Genomic DNA, 15072 nt, shown 5'->3' with positions numbered 1-15072 from the left:
ACATCCGCGGTGGACATTATGGGGGTATGGTCAGCCCATCGGCGGTGAGCTTGGCGGATCATCGGGATTACACCCGGCCTATCGGAGCGGTGAGTGTTTGGTTTCTCTCCTTTGCGGTTCCGGCGCTCATTCATATGCGTCGGTTATCGTTAGCTCGTGAACAATGGTGGCGGCCACGCTGGCTCATTGCTCGCCGTTGATTTTGGTTGCCGTAAGTTCTTCATCTCGTCATCGTGTCTGTTGCAAACTCACCTTTGTAGGAGCGCAATCTCCATGCCCTCCTTTATACTTCCGTCAGTGTTGGCGACTTTGTCAAAGTGAGTACTTCGTTATTGCATCCATGACTGAGCTGACATTCCTCGAAGCTGTCAGTGTTACCCGCGGCGGCAATCCATGAACTCCGAGCGCTCGACGCCATGAGCATCTCGAGGATGAAACTCCAGTTCTCAGCGCAATTCAGCGGCGGAACCACTGCCGCTGAAGTCATCGATACCCATCCGTGTCTCCGTCGATTGAAATGCCCTCGAAGTGATCCACCAACCACTCCGCAGTATCTTCGGCCCTCAACGCCGTCAGGCTCACAATCGCCAATCTCCAGCCCTTTCGACACCGTCAGCGACGTCTCACCGTTCGAAGTCATGTCGCCACATTACGCTCGTCCAATTATGCGAGTCCGTACAGCTGCGCAATGCGTCTTCCGTACGGTGAGGGTATGAGAGTCCACGCAAGCATCGTTGGAGCAACTCGGGCAGAACAAACGCGTGAAATAATTAATACTGTAGACGGTGTAAATAACCAGCGAAAAGTCGAAGAAACCGAACTTACTCGAGGTAGCATTAGAACTACCATGTTCTTATTCGAAACATCATACCTTGCATATTGGCACATCACGGAGTTCACTTTAACAAGCTCTAACGTGTCCTCCTGTGCGGTCGACCAAAGCTTGGCCGGAAACTCTGGCCATCGGCTGAACGGATCGACAGTGCCGGATGTGATCGGCTTGTACCTTCGAACAGCGAAAGCAAGGTGTTCTCCAGATGCGAAGATATGCTCGATGGATCCTGCAACTGCGGGCGTCTTTGGATTGCCATCAGGATGAAACATGACCTGGCTGTTGCCGCCATGAGTCCTAGAGCGAGCATATACTGTGCCGTGTGCTCGGAGACGTGCTCGCTGTATGACCTTGCTGTTGTTTGGAACAAGGGGCTGGAGATCGTCCGGAACCCGTGTTGGTGATTGTGGCTTGCGCTCTTCGTCGACGGCAAGATGCTCCTCGAAGATTCCCGGATGTTCATCAGACAGCGGAGCATAATGTTTATGGAACAGGTCACGACATTGGAGAATAGCTGGCGGACAAGACTGGCGTCGCAGCCAGCGTCGGAAATTGCCGGCTGCAACGAAGGCACAATGTACCGTACCCTCCAGAAAACCTTGATATGGCCAAGTAAGCAGCAGATCACGCAGACGTCAGCTGGACTCACCTAAGCGATGATTGTGAGGAAGTCGCTGAAGTCGACCTATGAGCCGTTCGAATGGAAAGCACCACCACGAATGTACTGGTCCAAAAAGTAGAAGGAAGTCGTAAATATGAAAAGCCATGTGGTGGTTAGATCGGCAGACAATATCCGGATAGAGCGCGGTCAAGTTTCCAACGTAATTTGCGATGTAATCACGGTAAGCGATCGCCATCGCATTACTGGTGACACGTCGACATGCCAAAGAGAGGGCGCAGACAAGCGACATCGTATGGTCCAAACACGATGCATTCGGATGAGGCTCGTCGGAGGACCCTTGACCCCACAGCATAATGAGGGTGATCGGAAGATATATGCGATAGAGTGTACGCCATTCGTCCGCCTTCACGGTCCCAGCAGAAGCACTACCGAAGTTGGACGGAACACTCTCCACCCAAGACGGTCGGACAGTGTGTTGTATGGCATGCCGAAGTTTCGACAGTACTTCAGGTGAAGAAGTGTGGGCAGGAAGAGGATCGGAGGATTTCCAAGGATGTCGGAGCCGCTGATAAACATTTAATCAATATGCGTGGTCAAGAAACTAGCTGGACGTACCCAAGTCACTAGGGCCTTGGCTGTATCGAGCTTTCGGTTCCGCTTGGTGGTGAGTACAACGTTGAGGCCCAAATCATCCTTCGCAACGTAAGATAAGGTCTTCAAAGTCTGTTTCGCGAGCTTCTCCTGAAGGGCCTCTACGGTCAAGGTACCAGAGCTCTGACCCTTCACCACCGCCACCTCGTCGTTGTCGTCCTCGTCGTCCTCCTCGTTGTCCTCCTCGTTGTCCTCCTTGTCGTCCTCATCTTTGTCATCGGTCGCATCTTCGATTGGGTTTGAGAGTTCCGTCAGCAGGATGCGATGTATGCGCTTCACATTCTTAACATTCCGGGGCGTCCATCGTGATGGACCCAAGTCATCCTCATCCGTAACTTCAGGAACGTCAAAGGTAAAGTTGAAAGCGGGACGGGCTTTAGTCTTAGCGTATGCTTGACGCTCGGTCAAACCGAGCACGTTGATGTAGTGAAAACTAGCGATACCCTCTAGAAGGCAATGCATCCCATTGACGACCAATTGCTGAGTGGGGTCCCAGTACGGCAGGCGCCACAGATCAGACCAACGTACGCCGGTCTCCTTGAAGATCAGTTTCCGCTCTTCCGGAGACGAGGCGTCTCTCCAACGCTCCGCTGCTGCGCACATCTCGTCGACATCTCTTCGATTCCACTGCTCGTAATCCACCCGTCCCAGTTTGGTGCAGCGCCACGTCTTATCCTTGGGATCTATCGGATGCCAGCAATCGCATACACTGCAAAATATTCTGGAGGTGGACGCAGCCAGTGCCGCGGTCTTTCGAGCCGCGGGTAGATCGCAGACAGCGTTGGCGATGGCTGTCCGTATGAGGCGGCCGTTTTCGTGAAGCGACGTACGGAGCAGATAGAAACCATCGTGCCATCCGACAAGCATGTCATCAACGACAAGCCGGATATATTGATTCAATGCGGTGAGAGTTGGCTCCTTTGGTCCCGGGACGAGGCCGACAATATACAGGTTCTCGGGATGGTATCGTACTTCAATGGGAAGATTGAGACATGCCAGAGAAATGATGCCGGTAGAGTTATGGTTACCATGAAGATTGGATCCTTCGGCGTTAAAGAAATCGATGGAAAGGGTGAAGAGAAGGCGCCCCTCGCTCCCCAGAGGACGCACACAGAAGGTTTTCTTATCGGGACCCTTGAAGTTCTTCAGAAACCGGGCGTCGAAAGGTCCGTGAATGGCGCCAGCCGCTGAGGAAACATGGCTATTCGCCGATGCACACGCGTCGTCCATGGCTTTTTCCAGAACCGGGTTGGAAAACAATCCTGCAAGATAATCGCGAATAGAGTGGTGCAGAAACGTCCTCCGCGGCGTTCCGCCTGGGTTGAGTAGTGACACTCCGCAGTCAGTGCCAGGGAATGGCTGGTTAGTGCAGCGCTTAGGGTATTCGCCAGATGCATTAGGTGGATGGTTGAAATGACATTCAGGACAGGTCGCGTGCAGGACAAACTGCCCATCGAGATTGAAGTAGGAGAGAGCAGTGTGTAGAGACTTCGGCAGTTCACGACCGGCGCGGGTTGCAAGAGGGTTCTCATGACTGGCTGTAATGAGGGAGATAACAAGAGACAGGACACCCATCATGAAGTCGCCATCACGCCTGCTGGCACCCATCACGACGTGGCACACCACCACCAACACCAAAAGGACCTGCGTAAGGACGCCCAATTGATCGACAGGACGATCGAAGTGATGATCTGGAGGTCGAGAGTCAGGCCGTGAAGAAAGGAAGTAAATCACTACCCACCGGTGTTATAGCCTGTGTGTGCAGGGCCCAAGTCGATTTCATCTCTCCAAGTTAGAAGATCGCGCTGTAGATCGGCAAGTTCACTTTCCAATTCTCGTCTGCGATCAACGACGGCCGGAACGATTCGATTAGCTTTGGTGAGGCCAGTCTTGATGCGCCCAAGGCGGTCGTTCAACTCCAGATAAGAGTGAATAGACTTGCTGGGTTCCAGAGATAACATTCGCTTTCGGAAGTCGCTCAACTCTTCGTTGAGCTTGTCCAAAATATGGAGATGCCGGCAAGTGTGATTATCGCTTCTCCGAGTCAAGCGCGGTGCACCTCTTGATGAAGGTGGGTTAGACCTTGGTGACGCGGCGGGGGAAGGTGCAGGTGACGGAACTGGAGGAGAAAGGTCCGATAGACTCATGGGCGCCTCAGGGCAGGCGAGAGGCGATAAGGAGGCTTGGCTCGGGTTACTGATAGGTGAGAACGATGACCGAAGGACCTCGTTGATCGTCTCTGAAACATCAGAGGTGGACGGGAACGGATTCGTGGTTGGAAGAGAAGCTTGGTGCTCGAGTCGAGACGTCCATAAGGGATTAGACTGTGTGTTGGGATCGACGCCGTCGTCCGCGATGGTTAGGGCCAAAACATCCCTGGTGATATCCTCGGCGGTGACGTTCTCAGTGGAAGGGACATCGGTGGATGGAGGGGGCGCAGTTTCGGGTTCATGAAGAGCGCGAAGACGATCAGCACGCCGAAGCAAAGTACTGGAACGAGCAGGCATCTCAACAAGGCCGCGAATGACAGCACAGTTATCAAAGCCGACACTTCTACAACGCAGCTTGGCGCGAGCCCGCAATGCTGAGAATAAGGTTTCATCGAACAGATCATAACCTGAAGTTGGGATAACTTACATCAACAGTCCGAGGAGCGCAACTAATAGAATGGATGTTGCCACCCACACGACCGCCCGGAACGTGGGGTCACGGTAGTTGCGGTCTTCCTCCCAGTTGTACGCGCGAGTGATGAGACCTACAGATAGTGACGCAAATAGGGACGTTAGCGAGGCGAGAACAACGTCAAGGATGAGCGACTCGTCTGAGCACTCACCTCGCAGCCGAAGGGGATGGCACACTGATGCCGATGAACTGGACGTCACCACGTCTAGAGGATGCCAATCGACGATGAGACCAAGACGTCGTCACGTCTATAAGGATGGTAAGCGCAGCCTAGATCGCCAGTCCTCAAGAAACGGTCCGCAGGTAAGGCGTCGTCGGGGAGTGGTGGTTGAAGTTGAGAACGTCGTCCATCGCCAGAGTGGTTATATAGGTCAGCGAACACAAAAGGAATGGACACAAAAGGAGCGAATACAAAGGGACGATACAAGAGGGGCAAATACAAGAGGAACAATACAAGTACAAGGAAACGGGGAAGAACCGAAGGTCGAACCAGGCGGGTGATGAGGCCACCCTAAAGTTCTCACGCTATCACCGCACGTTCACCGTTTTCGTGCCTCACTGCGTTCCTCACTGCTCAGCGAAGGTGTCGACCTTCGCCCTCGTCTATATTCCTGCTACTCCATCTCCGGCAAAGGTGATGACCTTTGCGGCTACATTCCTGCGAGGGTGGTGATCCCTCGTACTCTGGTACGACTACTCTATCTATTCTATTCGTACGCTGTTTCTAGATAAACTCTGCAATGCCGATATCGACATCCTTTATAGCCAGATGCGCGTTGTATTGCTGCGTTCGCGTTGCAAGCCAATCTGCATCGTATAACTCTCTGGGCAGAGAGTGCGGCGGCTTCCGGATTGACCTCAACGTGCCTCCATGCGCTCCTAACGCGATATCCCGACCAGTTCGTATCCGAGGCGATGGACGGACTCCTCGACGAGTGAAAGCCCCGTCCCTGGCTACATCAATCTTCTGCATCATACGATCCAGGTCACGACGCCATTCTTGCGCATGAGCTCGGTATGTGATGATGCCAGCCTCGTCGTTAGTTTCGTCTGAACTCATCCCTTCCTCGCCCAGAAGTTCCAAAACTTCCTGTGCGGTCGCCCAAAACTTCTGGTCGATACTCGTCTGCGCTTCTTGCACCATGATCTGGCAAACTCTTTCCCGGCGTAACAGCAACTGCAAGACAAGGTAAGTGCTTCGTCACAGTGACCGAATCAGAAGCTAACCCGGTGTCGTCGCGCTGCCATCCTGCTAGACCTATCAGACGTAGCCTCCTTGTGGACGATGCGCGCAGTGATCTCGTCATGCTGCTCCAGGCGCGCTGATCCGGTCCCAAGATCCGTGACGACTCTCGGCCGTGCTTCCACCCAAAACCCTCGAATGCGCGTCCATTGATCCCAGCAGAGGTCTTCCCAATACGCGAAGGTTGCGCGTGGTATGCGCACAAATTTTTTGTTGATGTACGTCACAAATCCCTCCTCGTCCTGCTGCTGCAACATCTTTTGAGCCAGCATGCTGATGATGTACCGATTCCAAAGGTTGTCGGACGGTGAGATCAAGGTGAATCGCGGATGTTTGGGATCTGGCCGCACATCGCCGCCAGCATTGAAAGCGGCGACGATGTCTTCGTCTGCCTCCTCACCCTTGACGGCGATTTCCTTTTGGTCAACGATTCCCAATACAGCATATAGCAAGTCGCGACCTTTGTCCTACTCAACGTCAACTGCTGCTCGCAACGATGTTTTGTCGCAAACTACCTACCAACTGCGCAGCCCGAAAGTTCGATTTCGCGAACTTCTCCTTCTCTTGCGTCAGCGCAATGCGGGCCTTTTTCTCAATGGCGGTCTTCCTTCCCTTTCCTCCAATCTTGAATATCAGCGGCGCAGTAAGACGAACCCCGTCGGTATCCGGTAGTATCGCTTGCGAAGAAACTGGTGGTGGTGAACCTGACGGCTGAGCGCTGGAGGAAGAACCGGCAGGCGCATCACCAGATTGAGAAACCATTGGCGCCTGTATAGAAGATGCACCTGTTGACGGGATATTGGAGGAGGAACTGGCAAGCATATTGCCAGGTGGAGAGACTGGTGGCATCTGGATAGAAGATGGGCCTGTCGACGGGACATTGGAGGAAGAAGCGGCGTGCCCACTGCCCTGGCCGGCCAAACTTGGTTCCTGGTCCGAGCGAATCAGATGCACACGCACGGGCAGTCTGATAACCGTCCTCACCTTCACTACCTCCTTGCCCTTCCCTTTCACATCTTTCTTGGCCTTGCCCTTCGCTGTAGGACGTGCGCGTGACGGTGATGGCGCGCGATGGCGACTCGTGTTGGGCCAGCTGTTTTCCCCACTTGAACCTTCGTCGTCTGCATCGTCGACGTCTCCGATGTCTTCGGGGCCGGTCGTTTCCCCGTCAGAGTCCAAGGCGCCTGGTATCCGCATGGTTGGCTTGGGCAACGCCGGTAGGCCGTCAGGCAGTGGAATCACCGGTTGGGTCCTCGACGAGGATTCTCCACTGGCCGAAACAGGCTGTTGCTTTTGAATTTGCTGGCGGCAAGTAGTCAGCAAAGCATTGGAGACGATCACGTATGTATGTACAGCAAACTGAGTTTCCATTTTTTTCTCTAACGCCGTCATTGCAGCGTATACCTGGTCGTGGCTTGCTTTGAGCTTTTGTTTCTCGGCGGTCAACTCCTTTGAAACATCCATTAGTATCATCAATCGTCAAAACGATGGCATCTTACCGCAACTTTCTCGTCGAAACACTTATTCTGGGCCTTAACCTATGTCAGCGATACCCGACAGCAATCACACTCGACGACTTACCTCCATCTTCTCCCCGAACTTTTGTCGCTCAGCGCTCGCCTCAGCGCGCTGGTTCTCCAACTCTTCCTCGAGGTTCTTGATCATTGTATCCCGCTGTTCGATCTCCGCTTCCAGCTTCTCCATGTTTTCCTGCTGTCGGGACGCCTGTGTTTCGAGCTCTTGCACGCGCATGGTACATGCGTCCAGGTCCTTCTTAAGCGCCTCCTTCGCCGCTTGCTCCTCTTTGAGGGACTTCTCCAGATCGCGCTGAATAGCCTCGCTGGTAGTGACGCGAGAAGCAAGATCCTCCCTGGTTTTCTCCTTATCCGCCTGCTCCTCCTTGAGCCACCGCTCCATGTCACGCTGAGCTGATTCGCTGTCTTTGACGCGATCGGCGAGGCCCTGATTGATCTCCTCCTTGGCCTTCTTCTCTGCCCTCTCCTCTTCCAGCAACTTCTCCAGATCACGCCGAACAGCCTCGCCTTTAGCGACGCAAGAAGCGAGATCCTGCTGGGCCTTCTCCTTCTCCTGCCTCTCCTCTTCGAGCGACAGCTCTAGGTCGTGTTGAACGGCATCGCTGTTTCTAGCGCGAACGGTGAAGTCTCGCTGGAGCATTTCTCTCGCCTCCCTCTCCTTCTGGAGCGATTGTTCCAGGGTCTGCCGCATAGCTTCGATGTTAGCAACACGATTGGTGAGGTCCAGCCGGAGCGCCTCCTTTGACGCTCTTTCCTCTTCGAGCGATCGCTGTAGGTCCCGCTGAATGTCTTCGACGCTGGCGACATTACTCTCGAGCAATCTCTTCATCGTCCTCTCCTCTCCAAGCGCCCTCTGCAGGACACGCTGTGTGACCTCGCTGTTGACGTGGACGGCATGGAGCTCGCCTCGCAGCCACGCATTGCGGTGCTTCATTGTCTTGGACAACACGAGTGCCCTCTCGCTCTTCTCCTCAAGCCGAGTAAACTGCCGAAGTGGGCTGGCGTACGATGAAGGGGGGACATATGATGCCGAAGGGACTGGAGGCAGCGCCAGCCGCCTCATCTTACCACGAGACGGACAGGCAACTAGGAGTTCCTCGATAGCCCTGTCGTCGTCCGCGTCCACATCTGTCGCGTCGGCCCGGCGCATTACAGCAGATCTCTCCGGGAGCGGACACGTGAAGTCGAAGGTCGGGGCAATGGCGGGGTTTATTCCGGCTGATCTCTCCATGGCCGGACGCGTGAAGTCAAACGTCGTTCTCTCCCCCAGCACCATCAGCTGGCCTGCGAGTGGTTCGACGAATGGAGTGTTCATGAACTCGGCAGATCGTTCACGGGTCCGTTTCTTAGTTGTCGTCGATCTGCCAGCAGATGTTTCGACGATAACCTGCTCGCTCTATGTGATGATTTAGCTACAGAGAACTGCGCAGTGCTGTGGGTTACTTGCCCATGTTTCACGGTAGCGCGCAGCTTGACTCGCGGCGGGGAGCTCTGGATTCATAGTGGATGGGTTGGGTGATGGGCGAAGGTTGATAGGTACTTCGGTGAAGGGCACTTCGGTTCGATGGGCACTTAGATTCGATACCGGACGCTTACGGTGAGCATGCACATATTTCAGCGTTGGACGTTGCGCTCATGAAGGCACATTATTGTCAGCTTGCACTTTCACTGCGATCCTTCATTTTCGTTGCCATGCTACGATACACGCTTCGCAATAAGCGCCTTACATCGAGCTCTCCTATTGTGCTGCCATAGCGTTCACCGTGCTGTGCTTGTTTTTGTTTCTTTTGTTTGGGCGTTCACGGCTGCAGTAAGCGTGGGAAGGTATGTCATCACAATAAATGTTCGGATTAACAGCTTACCATACATTCCAAGGCTGCACGCTCGAAGTTATGGTATTCCTATTGCCGGTGACCGCTGTGGTAGTGGAGACTACTGTCTTACCGGCGGTCGCGGTAGCGACGCTATAGTATTGGAGATCTTAAAAAACCTAGTTCCTACGGTGGCGACCGTCGCATGTACTCCGCGGTTGTACATTGGAGATTGCAACATCTCGTGAGTGGTGAATTCCATATCTTCGTTTTGTCGCTCATGCGTTTACAGTGTCACGTCATTTTGTTGTTTTCGAGTCTTTTTTGTTCCGTCGCCTAGAAGAACCGACGGATGTCCACTGTTTTCCATCGTGTCGACCACCTTCACCGTACGAAAACTGTTCATCTTCACTCCACTCAGCCTACATTACCTCTGGAGACGCTGTGTGTTCCTAATATTCATCCGTCCTCCAAATGCCTGCTACTCGACCAACCCGAACTCGGAAATCTCGAGCGACCACTGGCGGCCCAGGCACCACTCCTCGTCGACGTCGCCCTGCTCCTACCGGCTCAGTCATTTCGATTTCTGATAGTGAACCAAAGCACACCTCTAATGCCACGCGTCGCATCCATGCCATCAGTGCCTCCTCGGACGACGAGTACTATTCCCTTTCTTCCCAGGTATCCCTAGGACTCAGTGATGTCTGTATCGTCTGCTCCTTCATTATTTCTTAGCTGACCAATAGTATTAAGGATGTGAAATCACGAAAAGCTCCGAGCTCTTGTCAAGCCACAGGCTCTTGTCGAGCTACCAGTTCTCGAGCTACTGATTCCCGTCGAACTACCGCCTCGTGTCAAGCTACGGGCCCACACCCAAACTCGGGCCTGCGACGACGCTCGTCTAGAATCAACAAAGATATCAGCGCGGTATGTCCTCAACTTCGGTTACCTTTACATCTACTAACGATTGTCGTAGGAACGGGGCGTGCAAGTTTCCTGGCTCGAGGATATGAAAGCCCAGGTAGCAGCAGCCGTAGAAGCGGCTGCGAAAGCTCACGAGGAAGCGGTGACAGCACACGAGGAAGCGGCAACAGCAAAGGAGGAAGCTGCGAAGGTCAGCGAGGAGCTGATGAAGGCGAAGCAGCAGGCCGCCAAGGCGCAGGAAGAAAGACTGACGGCTCAGCAAGATGCTGCGAGCGCTCAACAGCTTGCCCTTACGCTTGAGCACATTAAGGACGATCTGATTTGTGAGGTTTGTTTGTCGCCCATGAGAACGCCATGCAGGTACGCTCCGCCAACTTCTTGATCTCGTTTGCTATCTCAATCTTTTTCAGCATCAGCTGCGGACACACATTCTGTCGGAGCTGCCTTGCCCGCTGGTTGGACGCGACTCTTACCAAGTTCAAGAAGTCACATCGCGATTACAATCCTCGCGAGGCCCCGATGCTCCGTTCGACTGATGACATTGCGCTCCCGGAGAGTCTCCAGCATATGGCAGACGAGATCGAGCTCGAGATGTCTCTATCTCCTCCACTCCGGATTGTCTTATCCACCATGCTCCACATCAGGAGGCTGCCGCCATATGCCTGTCCCGTTTGTCGCAAGCCGGTAAGTGTGCTGCGCTTTCATGGAGATGTCGCTCATTTTATTTCGGTAGGTCATCAGGAAACCCGTTCCTAATTATGTTCTGGGCAAGGTTATTGAATGTATGCCTCCTCGCGAGGAGCCGTACGAGTCTGACGATTTCGACGACTTCGATATATTTGACGATTATTTCCCGGAGCTCGTACAACAACAACGAGGGCGTTTCCGATTCCCGTGATACCTGTACTTTCCATTACTATTGCTCATAGTTACTGTACTTGCACGTAGTCTGATAATCGACCAGTGTGGATTGTATATTGTCCGTACATGAAATGTGTGACTAATATGATATAATATGCCTGGTTTGATGTGACGTGACAATACCCAATTGTCTTTCGACCTTCACGATGTCGACCTCGATCCGGCACCCTCATTTGTTCCCACTTTCCATCTTCAATTGTGTTGGTTTCCTAGACTGCTAATTGTCTCAGCCGGGGATAAGATCGAGGTGCGTTCACCATTCCATCATCATCTAGTCATGTCTGTCCCCCCTCGAGACTCTGCTGCCCGTCTGCCTGCGTTCTATGCGCCTTTTTCCTCGCCGGCTCCTCAGCTAATGCTGAGTATACAGAGGAACCTCGCGTTGTTTATTACAACCGATGACGTCTCATACAGCGTTCCAATCTCACTGGCTCATCGGCCTCAGGCTCATGCAGCCCGGCTTGCTGCCCGCCCGTACCCTCCCACTCGTCCTTCCGGTGACCGTGTGGCGACATGGTCGGCGACTGCGGCTGCGGATGGGAGAGCATCAACCCCTGTCGCTCTGAGAGCGTCAACCCCTGTCACTCGGAAGGCATCTACTCCTATCGCTCGAAGAGCTCCAACACCTGGACCGTCGACTGGCTCGGCTTTAACACCTCCCCCAGAGGATCCTAACTCGAATGTCGAGTCTGAGGACGACCAACTCGACCATATGTCTTCGTCGCCATCGCGAGACACTACTCCGGCAAATTCCCGTCGCGTCCAATTCAATGCACAGCCTATTCCGAGACCAGAAGGGAGCGCCGGCCGTCCCCACAGCGGCGGCTACACCCTCCGCACCAAGATGATGATCGGAAGGAAATCTTACAGTTCGATGCAGGTGAGTTTTTAAGTAGTCTTCTGACATGTTGTTCTGAGATGGCCCACAACGCAACGTCAACAAGATCATCTCGCAATGGCTCCACCACTCGTGCACCGTCACGAAGCAACCGCCTAAGCAGCTTGAACGCGCAAAGGAGCTGGTAAGTAGTGATGTTGATTTCCGTTGTCGCTTTCCTTACCGTCTCCCAGATTCTGCAGAAGTACCCCGATTGGCGCACTAAATATGAGGATGCATGGCCCGTCGACGACCTCATCGCGAGGAGGCTCGCATACACCACTCGCGAGATCAAGAAGGGTGTTAGTAAGCCGCAGGACGCGTCGTACAACGACAATGTCAAGGTAGTACCCCATCACTCTCAGCGACCAGACAGATGAACTGACTGTTTTGCAGTCACTTCAGCAGCCCCAGTAGCCTCGGAGTGACTGTAGATTTCAGGCTGCTGCACTAAGATTTGTTGGGTGTATTGTATCCTCTCCTCGGTGTCATGTTTCGCAACTCGGATATCATCAATTACGATATACATGAATGCACCGACAGTAAATACACAGCACGGTACGGTGGGCGACGTGCCGCCATGAACACCATAGGCTAGCGACGAATGCGCAGCGGCAGCAGGAGCAGAAACACAATAGATTAACAATAAGGACCATAGAAACAGTAAGTACTAGTACGGTGATAAAAACGGCGCCTGCGGAAACACAATAAGTGCCATGCAATGATAATGACAGTTTGCAACAATCCGTACGATGAAAATAACAATGGTCCGTTCTACGACAAAAACTGTCGCTAGGATGCATGGCGACCACCGTACGCATAACGAATAGCGGAAGATACAATTACAGGTAGCATACATAAGAGGCAGCGAAAGTGAATATGTCCAGTATTATCCCCAATAGCTTTCGCCATGTCTGCCAAGACAGCTCTCGCCTTGTCAGCCACCAAAGTCTGGTCTCGGGGCCGCTACCGCTGCGTTGGACGCATCTCGACGTCGAGAAAGCCAACATATGGGCTTGCGTTTTCTCCCGATGCCACCCTGCTGGCTAGCGGAGGTAAGTTCATACTATCGTCCCTTAAGCGACTTTGCTCAGATCCATATTCAATATAGGCAAAGGCGGTATTCGCATCCATTGCGTACGTAACATGTGCGATATCGAGACGCTACCTTCCAAGATTTCGGAGAATATCTACGGCGCTGTCACGGAGCTCAAATGGGTACGAACTGAAGGCCAGTCCAGTGCGCTAATCATTGGTACGAAGGGTGGATTTGTATTTGTTTGGGGAGAGGAGAATGTGAGATTGCATGAACTGAACGAACATTTTGTTCACTAACCTTGGCTAAAGAAAATCTTCAAGGAGAGGCACAGCTGGCGACTCCCTCAGGGCGGCGAAATACTTTCTCTGGCAGTGAACATCGACCCTCGGCGGGTCCGGCTCGCCGTCGGTACAATAGATCGTATTCTTGCATGTTACGACATCACGGCGGAGAACCTCGGTAATGCATGGTCTGCGTCGTTGGACGAGGTTGAGCCTCGTAGGATCGAGTTCGCGAGCAACGGGCGGGACGTTACTATCCTCGGTACCTTCTCTGGCCAAATGTAAGATTCATCATGACTCCTGCGATGATGCGCTGACCTGCTTAATAGTCATACATATCATAAACGGGAGCAAAACCTTACCAATGGTCCGAGCCTATCTCAGTTGATGTGAGTCGGTCTCCACACTCCGTGCGATCAACATCTGAGCATGATAAAAGCGGGCATGGCGCTATGGACAAAGAAGGGAATGTTGTCATCGACAACACGAACAACTTTAGTTTGCACGACCCCGGGACAGGTTCTTTGGTGGCAATGTACAGCGCTGGGTCCAGAACAACGGCGATGCCCAATCAAGTTGCATTCGGTGAAGATGGGGCCATTGTGGTGGCTGGGAGTGACACTGGGAATGCCTATGTCTTCCAGAGGACTGGCGGCGGGCCGGAGCAAATATTACTCAACTCACAAGACGGAGCTACACAAATTGTTACTGTGAGTGTATGACGCCAAATTTCTGGCTCCCAGCAACATACCATGAATAACCTCAATCCATCAGACCGGTGATAGCGCCACGATGCACTACATTGCATGCGCCACCTCCTCGGTGACAGGCACAAGTAGTATATCCATCTGGAAGTGTAAACGCGCAACCCTGGTCGGCGATCCAGAGGCTGGCGACAGGGACGAGACTAAAGAAAAGTTCTGGCATCGGTTGCTATGTTGGATTACCAAGCTCGTTATGGTCATTGTCGCGGTGCTTGGCCTTTTGGTTGGGGGGCCGTTGCTCTGGTTTTTTATAAAGGTAAGTCAGGCATACATATCACGACAATTCGGTTGACCTACGTTGTTAGACCGAGCTCCCCATAATCTGGATACAGTGGTCGAAGACACTCTGGCCTTATATTGTAATGTACGGAAGACGCATTGCGCAGCTGTACGGACTCGCATAATTGGACGAGCGTAATGTGGCGACATGACTTCGAACGGTGAGACGTCGCTGACGGTGTCGAAAGGGCTGGAGATTGGCGATTGTGAGCCTGACGGCGTTGAGGGCCGAAGATACTGCGGAGTGGTTGGTGGATCACTTCGAGGGCATTTCAATCGACGGAGACACGGATGGGTATCGATGACTTCAGCGGCAGTGGTTCCGCCGCTGAATTGCGCTGAGAACTGGAGTTTCATCCTCGAGATGCTCATGGCGTCGAGCGCTCGGAGTTCATGGATTGCCGCCGCGGGTAACACTGACAGCTTCGAGGAATGTCAGCTCAGTCATGGATGCAATAACGAAGTACTCACTTTGACAAAGTCGCCAACACTGACGGAAGTATAAAGGAGGGCATGGAGATTGCGCTCCTACAAAGGTGAGTTTGCAACAGACACGATGACGAGATGAAGAACTTACGGCAACCAAAATCAACGGCGGAGCAATGAGCCAG

General features: G+C 53.1%; 6 protein-coding genes across 6 annotated transcripts; 2 read left to right on the top strand and 4 right to left on the bottom strand.

Moving 5' to 3' along the window:
- Positions 1-663: 663 nt before the first annotated feature.
- Positions 664-1386, bottom strand: PUNSTDRAFT_66908 (uncharacterized protein; the record flags this gene model as incomplete). The annotated part of the gene is made up of 2 exons (XM_007383317.1): positions 664-1173; positions 1261-1386. Coding segments are annotated over 2 exons (636 nt in total), but the record flags the coding sequence as incomplete, so codon positions are not given.
- Positions 1387-1467: 81 nt separating this feature from the next.
- On the bottom strand, positions 1468-1689 carry PUNSTDRAFT_66638 (uncharacterized protein; the record flags this gene model as incomplete). Its single annotated transcript, XM_007383316.1, has 1 exon — positions 1468-1689. The coding sequence occupies one exon, from the start codon at positions 1687-1689 to the stop codon at positions 1468-1470; it is 222 nt and encodes a 73-aa protein (XP_007383378.1).
- An 824-nt stretch (positions 1690-2513) lies between these two features.
- Positions 2514-3110, bottom strand: PUNSTDRAFT_40238 (uncharacterized protein; the record flags this gene model as incomplete). The annotated part of the gene is made up of 1 exon (XM_007383315.1): positions 2514-3110. A coding segment is annotated over one exon (597 nt), but the record flags the coding sequence as incomplete, so codon positions are not given.
- Positions 3111-5511: 2401 nt separating this feature from the next.
- On the bottom strand, positions 5512-8880 carry PUNSTDRAFT_44262 (uncharacterized protein; the record flags this gene model as incomplete). Its single annotated transcript, XM_007383314.1, has 6 exons — positions 5512-5964; positions 6015-6446; positions 6550-6960; positions 7015-7332; positions 7435-7479; positions 7612-8880. The coding sequence occupies 6 exons, from the start codon at positions 8878-8880 to the stop codon at positions 5512-5514; spliced, it is 2928 nt and encodes a 975-aa protein (XP_007383376.1).
- A 970-nt stretch (positions 8881-9850) lies between these two features.
- On the top strand, positions 9851-12515 carry PUNSTDRAFT_44261 (uncharacterized protein; the record flags this gene model as incomplete). Its single annotated transcript, XM_007383313.1, has 10 exons — positions 9851-10057; positions 10112-10303; positions 10353-10628; positions 10661-10984; positions 11034-11082; positions 11452-11468; positions 11667-12101; positions 12166-12243; positions 12293-12442; positions 12495-12515. The coding sequence occupies 10 exons, from the start codon at positions 9851-9853 to the stop codon at positions 12513-12515; spliced, it is 1749 nt and encodes a 582-aa protein (XP_007383375.1).
- A 493-nt stretch (positions 12516-13008) lies between these two features.
- Positions 13009-14586, top strand: PUNSTDRAFT_133870 (uncharacterized protein; the record flags this gene model as incomplete). The annotated part of the gene is made up of 7 exons (XM_007383312.1): positions 13009-13153; positions 13210-13394; positions 13446-13699; positions 13748-13807; positions 13858-14128; positions 14193-14438; positions 14488-14586. The coding sequence occupies 7 exons, from the start codon at positions 13009-13011 to the stop codon at positions 14584-14586; spliced, it is 1260 nt and encodes a 419-aa protein (XP_007383374.1).
- Between the last annotated feature and the right edge of the window lie 486 nt (positions 14587-15072).

The sequence above is a fragment of the Punctularia strigosozonata genome (genome assembly GCF_000264995.1).
Source record: "Punctularia strigosozonata HHB-11173 SS5 unplaced genomic scaffold PUNSTscaffold_5, whole genome shotgun sequence".
Classification (NCBI taxonomy): domain Eukaryota; kingdom Fungi; phylum Basidiomycota; class Agaricomycetes; order Corticiales; family Punctulariaceae; genus Punctularia; species Punctularia strigosozonata.
Note: the sequence above shows the minus strand (reverse complement) of the source record. Positions and strands in the feature narration are given on the sequence as shown.